Source organism: Eptatretus burgeri, chromosome 9 (assembly GCF_056783735.1).
Source record: "Eptatretus burgeri isolate ZD-2024b chromosome 9, Ebu_testis_v1, whole genome shotgun sequence".
NCBI classification, from domain to species: domain Eukaryota; kingdom Metazoa; phylum Chordata; class Myxini; order Myxiniformes; family Myxinidae; genus Eptatretus; species Eptatretus burgeri.
Genome location: NC_140969.1, coordinates 39,354,290 through 39,367,785, shown reverse-complemented (window position 1 = coordinate 39,367,785; position 13,496 = coordinate 39,354,290). Strand labels below are relative to the sequence as shown.

Here is a 13,496-nt window from a genome sequence, read left to right as displayed (position 1 = left end):
AGGGAAAGGCAGTGGACATAGTATATCTAGACTAACATCAGAGGTTGTGAGCCAAAGTGAGGGATTGTGGAGTGGCTGGTCAGGTAGCTAATTGGATTGCAAACTGGCTTAGTGATAGGAAGCAAAGAGTGGCTGTGAGTGGGAGGATGTCTTGCTGGGAGGATGTAAGCAGTGGGGTACCTCATGGATCAGAACTCGGACCATGACTATTCATTATTTACATCAACGATTTGGATAATGGGGTGAAGAGTAAGCTTTTCAAATTTGCAGATGACAAAGTTTGGAGGTAAGGTGGATAGCAGAGGGGGTGGTGATCAGATACAGGAGAGTATTGCTACTTGTATAGATTGGGCAAAAGACTGGCAGATGGAATTTAACCTGAGTAAGTGTAAGGTGTTGGGGATGGGAAAGAGCAATGAAAATAGAGATTACAGGATGCAAGGAGTAATTTTGGAGCATGTCACACAGAAGAAGGATCTGGGGGTGGTAATAGATATGGGAGGTAAGCAGGTAGCACAGTGCCAGGCAGCTATAGGCAGAGCAAATAGAGTTGTAGGTTGTATTTGGAGGGGGATCATTTATAAATCAAAAGAGGTGGTGTTAATATTGTGTAGGAATTGAGTGAGGGCCACATCTAGAATATTGTGTGCAGTTCTGGTCACCACAATTCAGGAAGGCCATAGATGTCAGAGAGAGAGAGAGAGAGAGAGAGAGAGAGAGAGAGAGAGAGAGAGAGAGAGAGAGAGAGAGAGAGAGAGAGAGAGAGAGAGAGTTCAGCACACGGCTACTCGATTGATTCCGGGCCTAGCTCGACTCAGCTATGAGGAGCGGTTGAAGGAGACAGGGCTTTATACACTAGAAAGGAGGCGGTTACGAAAAGATATGATAGAGATGTTTAAGGTAATGAAAGGTATACATAAAATAAGTGCAGATTAATTATTCATCAGAGTATACAGTGATAGGACCAGGGGCAATAGCTTGAGAGTAAAGAAGAGGAGAGTTAAGATGGTAGTAAGGTAGGGGTCTTTCACTCAGAGAGTAGTTAATGCATGGAATGGTCTCCATGGAAAGGTAGTGGCAGCAGAAAAAGTGGATAAGTTTAAATTGGAATTAGATAGGTACCTGGAAGTTATGGAGATAGAGGGGTATGGGGATGTTGTTAAGACTTTTAGGTAGTTTGAGCATTGATGGGTGATTGTGTACAGAGTGCTGTTGGTGGGGGTCTTGTCAATGGGGGTTGTATGGTTGATGTGTGTGTTTTAACCAAGCCCATGCCCCCTCCCCTGAGGGGAAGAAAAGGAGGAGGGGGGGACCACAAAAAACTACATAGAACAAAACAAGCAAAAAAAAAAAAAAAAAAATTTGTTTTTTCTTTCATTAATTCAAAACTTTTTTCCCCCCATTTTCTTCCTTGGATCTTGGGTAGATGGGTTGGTGTGGTGTTCGCGCAGGCATGATGGGCTGAATGGTCTCCACATGTGTTGGATTTCCTTATTAATTTGATGGTTGCCCCAAAACCAAAGTGCTGCAGCAAACGCAAAGTTCTTCCTGATATATTCTATACAAGATATATTAACACAAGGATTCTGTCAGAATCACTCCTGTATAGTGAGCGATTCAATTTTGATTCACTGGGATTGGAGTGATTTTTTTTATTTACTTCATTGGCTGTTGAGTATTTTTTGCCAGAATTACCAGGATCAATACTGACATCTGAATTTTCCAAACACGAGAAGCACCTGCTCCCCACGGGAGCAGCCAGGGGGTAATCTTATTTCTTATCCTTATTCAAATGTGAAATTCAAAATACCTCGCTGGAAAACATGGAGACAGGAATACTGTACTGTAAAGGGTGGGGACTTGTAATAGCCTCTGCATGTAGAGTTGCGCAACACAATACACATTTACATCCATCGAGAACTTGCTACGCTTGCTACGCTCCCAACCCCCCCCCCCCCCCAAGAACACCGGCAAATATAAAAACACCCATATGCAATAATTGTGGTCATGCTGATCCTTTGTAGCAAGTCTGGATGTAATCGGCCCAGAAGTGACAGAGTACCACACACACACACACACACACACACACACACACACACACACACACACACACACACACACACACACACACACACACACACACACACACACACACACACACACACACACACACACACACACACACACACGTCCGTGAATTATATAGTAAGGATTTTTTTTTTTTTTTTTTTTTTTTTTTTTTTTTTTACCTTGGTCGAGGCTCGTATGAGAGCTAACACACAACTCACAGCAAGGAGGCATGAGACAAGAGGGGCGGGAGTGGAAGGGACAAAACATTGGGGAACAGACACATTAGGTGAACTGTGGAAGGGAGAGGGATGGGGATGGGACGGGGAACATGGCGAAGAGAAGATGGACATTACAGGGACTTTCAGGAAGGAAAGCAGGAGAATTGAAGGAAGTGGGCTTGGGTGGATTATCGGGGGTAGAAAAGATCGAGGATTTGGATGGGGGAAGATAAGAGGTGGTGGTGAACAGCTGTTTTGAAAGCCTGGAGGGAAGAATGGGAAAGAATAGAGTGAGGAAGTTTATTCCAAAGGCGGGAAAAAAGAGGAATGAAAGAGTGAAGATGAGCAGTGATTCGTGATTTTGGTAGTTTTACCAGAAGGGGTTGTTGGCGGACCTTGAGCGCCCTGTGGAAATGTGGTTGGGACAAATCACAGAGAGAGCAGGGGGGGCAAGGCTGGAGAGGAGTTGGTAGAAGACAGAAAGACCACCGACCAACCTGCGGTGATTGAGTGAGAGGCCCAAAGACTCAGCTTCATTGCGGGAGATGCCAATGATCTTAAAAGCCCTGGTTTCGACAGCGTGAAGTCGAGAAAGGTGGGAGGCAGGAGCACCAGCCCAGAGGGGAGAGCAGTACTCCATCAGGCTACGGACAAAAGCTTTGTAAGTGGTCAGGAGCTCAAGAGGGCCGAGGAAGGACTTTGCACGACGGAGGATTCCCAGTCGGCGACTGGCTTTTGAGGCAAGGTTGGAAATGTGACTTTCCCAGGAAAGGTCATGGCAGATAGTGAGACCCAGAAGCTTGAAAGAAAAGACTTCTTCCAGAGGATTGTTGAGAAAGTGGATGGGGGGGTTTTGTAAACGGTCCTTTCGAAGAGACATAGTGAGAGTGTGAGATTTGTCTGGATTGAAAGACATGTTCCACGTGTTGGACCAGTTTGTGATTTTATCCAGATCTGCAGTGAGCGAAGAAGCTGCTGCTTGCCGGTCTGAGGGATGACAGATGGTACGGCAGAGGGTGGAGTCATCGGCAAAGAGAAATAGAGGATTTTCCAGAGAGTCCGAGAGATCATTGATGAAAACCAGAAAAAGAACAGGGCCCAGAACGCTACCTTGAGGAACTGCAGCCTGCACAGGAAGAGGGGATGAAAGAACTGAATGATTACATTTACAGGTCTGATATTTTCCATTTGGTTTACTAGTGGGGCCATTGCACTTTAGTATACATACTCAAAGGGCTAATCTTGTGATGTTCATCACAACATGTTACAGCACATGATTTGAAATGGGGACAGTCAGCTTTTTGACCCATCCTCAATGGCATACTACGTAACTAGTACCACGTGATAGCTATGCACCAGAACAGTGCTTTTGGCAGATTAAACTTTTGTTTACCTGTATTTTTAAGCAAGAAGAATAAAACCTTACCATATCAAAGTTGTAAATAATATACGCTGTTGCGAGAACAGAGCAGATTGTGATTGTCTTGGTGAGAGCATCTACACTGCACAGCCATGTTGGAATTGATGTAGTTTCTGTAAACAATACCACAAAGAATGTTACAAGATTGTACATAGCATTCCTGCACGATCACTGTGATAACATTTGCAAGTGGTTTCAGGAAATTTCATTGCAATTTCTTACCTCACACATGAAATTCTTTAAGTAAAAGAAATAGGATCTGTTTTCACATTGTCAACAAATCTTTCCAGTTTATTCATTCAGAGGTTTGTGCCATGTTTAGCTGAATTAAGGCATCTCAAGGACACAGAAAGTCTTTCTTTTTTTGTTGAAACGTGTTTTGGGATGCGAGTCAGTTACGAGTCCGACTCATACGGAGCTTATTTTGGGGATTCACAACCGGAGTATCGGTAATAACTCACCGAATCCTAATTGAAAGATACTGTGGAATATTTAACATCCACCAGGGAATGCTCGCAGATAAGTCCCCAGTTTAACATCCATTAAATGGACAGATAAGAGCACTTTGTGATGTGATCACCTGCACCATCCACCATAGTTCGTTATCAATTCAACAGCTTGACAGCTCAAAGGGTTTGTGCTACCTCTGCACCATCCAATATGACAAGGCCTGAGTGCTGCAAACAATTCTGACAATTTCATCAAACCCTCGTTTATTTTACTGTATTCCTCAGAAACAAAATTTTTGAAAGCAAAATATCTTTACAAACAAGGATGATATATTTTTACAAGAGCATTAAATATATTTCAAAACTTTAAACAATATGAAATGAGAAACATCTGTTTGAAGTTTTCTCAAAAAAAGAGAAAAAGGAATATTTGATTAAAACATGCAACATGTAGTCATTTGTCTTTCTGCAATTACTTTGACCTAACAGAGAAGGTGTTTTTTCCTAAAGCAGATAGAAAAGAAAGACTCCTTTTTCGTCTGTCTTATCACCATTATAAACAGTCTGCAACTCAATAGTTCAAGGATATAAGAAAAGAAAACAAATGAATACCAACATGAAAGATTACTTACGTTGATACAAGTTTGAAATCCAAATATCTTCAGGACGGAACTGTTGAAACAGACAGAATTAAGTTTTACAGTGTAAAGTTTTTACTCCAATTTCAAATATCTAAAAACAAAAAATGACTTTAAATCACATTAATTCATTCCTCAGAAACGTCAAGTGAGGGGTGAATGGCTGTGACTTGATGCTGAGTTACAACTTCAGGAACAATAAACACAAACATCACACCAAGCAAAAAAATAGGACCACCTGTCCTGAAACTCACCTGGATTAGGAGCAACAGTAACTCAAACCACTCACTGCCCCCCCCCCCCTTAAACCCTGAATCTTTTTAATGCCGTGAACAAACTTTGGTATATCAAGGGTGATGAAAGGTTGTGGTCAAGTTACATTGAAATTCTCTGTGTAGTTTGGAGAAGAGATCAAATATCTATTTTGGGTAGTCAAACCATTCTCTACCCCGCCCACCGTAGACCCCCTTGATGAATTTACATTTTTATGTAGACAATAAGCTTTGGTACATCATGGGTGATGAAGGTTGTGGTCAGGTTTCATGAAAATTGTGCCTGCAGTTTCGGAGAAGAGAGCAAATACCTATTTTGGGGGTCAACCCCCCCCCCTGTAGACCCCTTTAATGAGCGCATATTTTGATGCAGTCACTATACCTTCGTTAGGCATCAGATATGAAGCTTGGGGCCAAGTTCCATCAAAATCATGTGTTTGGTTCAAGCGATAATGACTGAAATGTTTATGGACTGACTCACTGACTGACTCACCTACGGACACTTCTCGATCGCATAAGCTCGCCTAACTAAAGTCCAGATGAGCTAAAAATGGCAAATAGGATTTGTGGTTATATTCGTGGAGGCATTGTGTCGAGCAGGGATGTCGAGCAGGAACCACTCTGACGGGATGGCAGAGCATGACTCACTTGGTTGGGATGGCAGAGGACGAACCACTCGCTCGGGATGACAGAGAACAAACCACTCGCTAGGGATGACGGAGCACGAACCACTCGCTCGGGACAACGGAGCATGAACCACTCACTCTGAATGACGTGTCACGGTAAAAGCATCCATAGTGAGTGAACAGTTCACTCAGATTGACGCAGCGCGCTACCGCTATCGACTGTAGTCTGCTCAGTAAGTCGCTTGAGCACTCAAGCAAGCACGCTAATGAAATGTTGACAAGGAATGGCTGGCCAGGCTGTGGCTGCATACCAGAGAATCCATTTAAGTTTAAAGTCAGTCTTCACCACACCCGCAGTAGTCTAAGTATTCGTGGAGGTTATATTCGTGGAGGCATCGACAAAGGTTGTGTTTCTTGGCTTTCCATCGCATACGGGGCTGCAGGGTCAGAAGATATTCTTTGTGCCATCGTGACCAGAAGGTATTCGCCAAATGCTGTGTACATCGCCACTAATAGCCGAAGATGTTTGCAGGATGACAAAAAATTCCTGGTGGTGCACGAAGAGGCATTGTCATCTTCATGGTAAATAGTGCCGCTTGTGTCAATATTTATGGCACATCTGGATCTATAGACATCGGTACAAGTGGACGAGCATTGACAATAGCGCATACCTCCACCAGGAATCGCTCGGGATGGCGGAGCAGGAACCACTCGCTCTGGATGGCGGAGCACGAACCACTCGCTCTGGATAGCGGAGCATGAACCACTCGCTCTGGATGGCGGAGCACGAACCACTCGCTCAGGATGGTGAACATGAACCACTCGCTCAGGATGGTGAACACGAACCATTTGCTCGGGATGCTGACCACGAACCATTCTCTCGGGATGGTGCAGTATGAACCACTCGCTTGGGATGACGCAGCAGGAACCACTCGCTCGGGATGAAGGAGCAGAAAGCATTCGCTTGGGATGACGGAGCAGGAACCACTCGCTCGGGATGACGGAGCACGAACCACTCGCTGGGGATGACTGAGCACGAACCACTTGCTTAGGATGGCGGAGTGGGAACTACTCGCTCGGGATGGTGGAGCATGAGCCACTCGTTCAGGATGGTGGAGCAAGAAGCACTCACTCGGGATGTCGAGCAGGAACCACTCTGACGGGATGGCAGAGCACGGCTCACTTGGTCGGGATGGCAGAGCACGAACCACTCGCTCAGGATGACAGAGAATAAACCACTCGCTAGGGATGACGGAGCACGAACCACTCACTCGGGACAACGGAGCATGAACCACTCACTCTGAATGACGTGGCACGGTAAAAGCATCGGCAGTGAGTGAACAGTTCACTCAAATTGACGCAGCGCGCTACCGCTATCGACTGTAGTCTGCTCAGTAAGTCGCTTGAGCACTCAAGCAAGCACGCTAATGAAATGTTGACAAGGAATGGCTGGCCAGGCTGTGGCTGCATATCAGAGAATCCATTTAAGTTTAAAGTCGGTCTTCACCACACCCGCAGTAGTTAAAGAAATTAAATGAGTTCAAATAATGAATTTATCCACAAAAGTGTTGCTGTTTAATGTAGAACAACCCTGGAGACATCGCAAAGTTTAACTGCCCATGAAATAAACATTGCAGATAATCCGCCACATTGCCTACTCGTTTGTGCACCCGTCATGTGGTACATCGGCTTGTGGTCCAAGAATATGTTATAACTACATTTTAAAACGTCTGCTTTTCACCAGATTTGCTTTGACTCCCAGTACAGCACCACGCGAAACCTCCAAAATATACACACAGATCTGGCAGATGCTATGAATAAGCAGTCCCTCTGGGGGACAGGGCAGGAGGTCAAGCAGTGAATGCATTAAATAATTTTGCTCAATGAAGGTGGTATATTTTGGCACATTCATAAATCTTTTGTTCACTCAATATAATTCTCCAAACAGTAGAAAAAGATAAGTTTAATGTTTTGGAAATTTAACATTTTCTTGTGTATATATGGAGAACGAGAGACCATCATAGCCTTCCTTGCTTAAAGTAAATAGGTATATAGGCTTAGCTATAAGACTCGTTTCTTTAAATTATCAGATTTCACTCCAGATTTCAACACTTATTTAGTCTGGATGATATCCTATCCTCAAAGCTGAAATCATATTTCGATGATATACTTTAATTCGACCATGAGAGTCGATCGTAGAAAATTGCATCATGTAATGCATGAAATCGATCCAAGCTCCTAATTTGAAAACTATAGCACTTACAAAAGTGATGTATGCAGCGATTTGTAGCTATGATGAACAGGCATTTGATAATATGAGTGAGGAAAGTGGAAAAAAAAAAACTTTATCGTTAAGAAATCATTGTGGCCTATTCCAAATCTTGGCTTAGTTGAGTAGGCCAAAAACATGGCAGCTTCAGACTCCAGCGAGGTTACCGAGGATACGCCTTAAGACCCTTTAGACAGCGGTCACCGAGGATGTGCCTGATAAAGGATATAATTAAATAAGGCCGTTAATTATCTTCAAAAGGGTGTTTTAATGTCACAAACACCCAATTTTCAGTCATTCACTTCCTTGGAGTTTTCGAAGTGTGCATGCAGTTTCAGATTGCTAGGTTTCCTGGTTTTGGAGTTATAGAGGAAACACACTGACAAACACACACACATACACACACACACACACACACACACACACACACACACACACACACACACACACACACACACACTTATTAGTACACCATTGATTAAGGAGGATGAGGCTGGATTGCAATGATTTTGCTTTGAATGTTCTGCAATGCGCAAGAGGATGTTTTGTCCTATGAGTCGGGCAGAATTGTTGCAGATTTTCCATTCATCAACGAGTGTGCTGATTTTCAGAAGGCTATGCGACTGCTGCGATCGGCTGCTCAACAATCTGTGGCAGCAATTCACCTGACCTCAGTCTTGCTTACTCTGGGTCTTGGACAAGTGTCACTCATGAAGGCAGATATTCTGTTCTTTGGAATGAGTCGACCTTTCACCTTAGTAGCCAAAGAACGTGATCATTCATCATATCCCGAGGAACCATCAGACAGGTCATTTTGAATCTTTGCATTGCGCCAAACGAAGGATGCAAGCATCAAAAATGGTGGAAAGGTGACATTGTGGGTTTCTTTATACTTGAAGACCTCCATCCTCCAACAATCCACAAGGTCAGGTGGAGGCTTCACTGTGAGTGGTTTTAAGAACAGAGATATATCCAAGGCTGCAAGTCCAGAAAGGGAACCATCGTTTTTGGCGGCCTCTATTTCATCGATGGTGTCACTAAACTTCTGCAAAGTTTTGCGGTCATGAGGAGAAACTTGAGGCAAAAGTTCCAGCTTGTTAAGCAATGACTATGTAACTGCTTCTTCACTGCCAAATCATTCTTAAAGGCAATTCCAGACCTACTCTAAACCACCATCGGGGTTAGAAATGTAGACTCGGTTAAGACGCTCTACGAGTGTTCTTGATTCTGAACCATCAGCTATATGTTGAACCATGAGATCAAGCTGTTCGTTGGATGATCGTGGAACTCCCGTGATCATGTTTTGGAAGGCCGCAAGCCATGTCCTGAATTTCTCAGGCTTACCATCAAACACTGAAATCCTACTTGAAACTAAGTCTCGGTGAGACAAATACTTTACACAGTTGTGCATGGCAGCCATCACTGTTGGCATGATTAATGGCTTGACTTATCGTTCCAATAGTGATGAATGGCTAGACACAAGTAATGTTGTTGCCAGATGTGTGTTGTATGTCCTAGCAGCATATGCAGGTACAGCATGGGTGTATGTTGGATTTGATGAGAAATAACCCGATTGGTTGTCGGTTGTCATCCCACTGGACGGAGACATAAGATCAGTTATACATGGAGGGATACCGACCATTCATAACCAGAGTTGGTTTTCTGATACACGAGCTCATAATAGGGCATGTCAACACAGTGGGGGTCGATGTGCAACCATGACACATAGTATTGGTGAAGTATGATGACATGAAGGTTGTGTGTAAGGCAATAGTTCCTGTCTGGTGAGTTACATACAATAGACCAGGAGCTGACATGTTATACTGAGCAGACAGAACTTGGCTGTTGGACACGTTTGATGTCGATGAGTTCTCCATGGATACTGTTGCTGCAGCGTTGACAGCAGGTGAAAGGGGGTCTGTCTGAAATGACATTGGTTCGAGCTGTTTGAGATGTATCTGTTGCTGCGTAGCTTTTAATTGTTGCTGCATCTGTTGCTGCTTGAGATGCATCTGTTGCTGCTGGAGATGCAAATGTTGCTGCTGGAGATGCAAATGTTGCTGCTGGAGATGCAAATGTTGCTGCTGGAGATCACACTGTTGCTGCTCGAGATCACTCTGTTGCTGCTCGAGATCACTCTGTTGCTCCTCGAGATCACTCTGTTGCTCCTCGAGATCACTCTGTTGCTCCTCGAGATCACTCTGTTGCTCCTCGAGATCACTCTGTTGCTCCTCGAGATCACTCTGTTGCTCCTCGAGATCACTCTGTTGCTCCTCGAGATCACTCTGTTGCTCCTCGAGATCACTCTGTTGCTCCTCGAGATCACTCTGTTGCTCCTCGAGATCACTCTGTTGCTCCTCGAGATCACTCTGTTGCTCCTCGAGATCACTCTGTTGCTCCTCGAGATCACTCTGTTGCTCCTCGAGATCACTCTGTTGCTCCTCGAGATCACTCTGTTGCTCCTCGAGATCACTCTGTTGCTCCTCGAGATCACTCTGCTGCTCCTCGAGATCACTCGGTTGCTGCATCTGTTGCTGTTCAAGATCACTCTGTTGCTGCTTGAGATGCATCTGTTGCTGCTCGAGAAGCAATCGAGCTTCGCCCGATTCGCATCCCATGGCAGCTCTAACAGAGGCCTCGGCTGCTTTTGCTTTGACCTTCAACAAGTGCAAAGACCTGGAAGAGTTGGACGAAACCCGGGAGCCAGCGACAGACTGTGTATGAAACGAGCTCCTCGACGTTGCAGCTCTTTTTCCTCCCGGCGGTGAGACGAGCGTGAAGTCAGGTTTTTACTTTCCTGCAACGGCTTGCGTGTCCAGATTGTTGAATAAAAATGCTCGAAGCAATTCAACCAACACCTGCAGAGGTTTAAATCATTTTTTCCTCATTTGAAACACTCTCAGTGTGTTGGTAAAAACTGCGCCTTTTCGAGATATATGCAAACGCCCCACCAGACAGGGCAACGCCGATCTCCCGCTTGCAGCAGAGATGACGTGACACATGGGTGGAACATAAGTATGCATGAGACAAAACATGAATATGCATGAGAAAAAACATGGGCGGAGCATGAATATGTTTTACATTCAAACTTAGTTGCATCACAACACCAGCTTTAGACTTTGCTTTTGAGAGAAGATTCTCTTTCCCAGTGAGACTGTTCTCAAGAAGACAAAGTCTTTAGCAAGTGCAGATGACTCTGACCACATTGACACAACTGAATAAGATGAAATGCATATATACCATGGACAGCTTCGAATGAATAGAGCTTCAACGAACACTATAGTTAGTCATAGTGCACACATGTGGAGTTATCTTTAATTAGTCTCCAGAAGAACTGTTTGAGTGAGGATTTGCATCCCATGCTGTTGCTTTCTCTGCAGGTGTAAGTAATCCAGCTGTCAAAATGTTGTCAAATCCTCCCCAACACAGAGCATCAGACATTATTTTTTGAGACACTTGATTTATTTTCTACAAACAGAAAAACCCGTGTGCCTTCACACCAGTGTAAATTTTTGGAGGAAAAAAAAAAACCCAGCTGAATCAGTTGTAAAACGGTGTGTCTCAGTATCTCAAAACAGTTGAGAATGCACTGGAGAGCACCGAAAACCCAAGGCTTTTCAGGGCCCTCAGGTGGGCCAGCCAGACCCCGAACCTCAGCCATTGGGTGGACCCTCATTTACAATGAACAAACTTGGGACCTATGCATCACAGTATTATATAGAGGAAAGTGCATACACCAACCCATGCCATCACATCACGGGGCACAATGTATCCACCGCAAAACCAAAAAATGCATGAAGGCCATCTTACCTTTAAGGGATTGAGAGTGCAAATTGCCTCGTATATATAATCCCAAAATCCCTTTTTTTTCTGCAAGACAGACACAGGGAAACAGAGCACGTGGTATTAGTCAAAGTGATTTTGGTAAATTGCTTTCACTTGTTGAGATGTTACCCACTGCAAAGCAGAAAAATATGATTACTTTTACAAGACTTGCTGGCATTGCTTTATGTTCATTTCAAACACCATCTTATGCTGTTTCTTTTGCTTTGAATTTGCATTTTATATTTAGGTTTCTCAGGTGATGTGACAAGATCCTGTGCCTTTGTTTATCCACCATATTATAGGTGAAACTTGACTGGCACACCGGGTGTTATTAATTTGCCAAATCACGACTGCTATTTACAATGCTGAGGATGTGTTCGGTATGACAGCATAAACCCTTTAGAAATACAGTGTGACAGGCATGGAAAGAGCCAACAAAATTATATATAGTAACACTACTCGAAGCAACATAAAAATACACCGGTAATAATACAGGGAAGGAGCACACAAACAACCAGGGCTACGATGACAGCAGCAAGAATACAGTAATTCTCCAATTATAAACTGCATTGTGTCACACACCCTCAGTCCTGATATTTTTGAAAAACAAACTCGTGTACAAACCGCACTCAGACGTAAACCGCAGCTGTAAGAGACCTCCTGTGCTTGTCTTCGAGACCTCTGGCCCTGAGGCCGCAGCCGCAGATAACTTTTGCGGTCCGACGGGCTGCGGATGTTACGAAGCCGTTGCCACTTGACTGAGAATTACTGGCCGAGTGAGGTTACGTTCTTCTGCTCCACGTTACCTTTCCATTGGCACAGCAATCTAACTTGGTGCTACTCCCTCAACAACCACCCGTCTCTGAATTCAACTATGACCGAGCGATCCGTGGATGGCTATTGGCTATCTCGCGAAGCAAATCAGTGGGTTAGAACATCCTGGCTATCGATAACAAACACACTTTGCCAGACAAATGAAGGAAAGCACAAGAGCAAAGCAGATGGAAGATCAACAACTATTATTTATTTACTAAGCAATGGTGAAAAGCACATCGATTACAGCTCTTTATTCACAAATCAAGAAATCATAAAAGCGAGTACCAGATTTATAAGCAAGCAAGAGACACAGCAGAAAAGAATGACCCCAGCACGTACTCTTCGCCAATCTTAACGCACAGAGACCTGGGCCCATCACTCAAATTGCGGGAAAGTAGACAAGGAAGATTTGAGGAGGAACAAAAGAACAGAGCATAGAGACAACTCCTTCTCTCACCTCACACAACCCAATGGGGCTGCGCCTGTCCAAATACACAGGTGTGTGGTGGGGGGGGGGGAGGATGGAAAAGATTGGTGGTGGAGAGGTGATGTGGTGCGATGGGACATGCAGCTGCGTTTCTGAGGCGTAAAGAACAAGTCGGCAAATCCTCTCAGACATCCAAGGTATGCCAACGGCAAGTAGCTCACACATGAACACCTTTCTGTTCTGTGCTCCCACAACAGCAGCTCGACCAAACAGGCAAATTCCTCTCTGAAGCATCTCTGGCACACAAGCTGCAAGCAGCTCCATTTCCTCCAGAGCAAAGTTCACAGGACAGGCAACTCCACCAAGAACGCTGTCTCTGGTGCGTTCCGTCCCCTCAAGCTGCTTAAACTCCGCGTCATACTCTCCACCACTAACCAAGCTATGCTCTGGCCTTTTCATACAGCTT

The 13,496-nt window shown here is 44.4% G+C and overlaps 1 protein-coding gene across 10 annotated transcripts in view; it reads right to left on the bottom strand.

The window, feature by feature from the left end:
- The window catches only part of LOC147019951 (uncharacterized), a 140,623-nt gene that overhangs the window by 81,190 nt on the left and 45,937 nt on the right, over positions 1-13,496 (bottom strand). For all 10 annotated transcript variants that reach the window (XM_085894855.1, XM_085894859.1, XM_085894849.1 and 7 more), the window contains 3 exons: positions 11,773-11,832; positions 4,790-4,829; positions 3,715-3,821 (listed from right to left, as the gene is read on the bottom strand). In XM_085894855.1, coding sequence (XP_085750981.1) covers positions 3,715-3,821; positions 4,790-4,829; positions 11,773-11,832 — 207 coding nt within the window. The remainder of the gene's footprint in view (positions 1-3,714; positions 3,822-4,789; positions 4,830-11,772; positions 11,833-13,496) is intronic.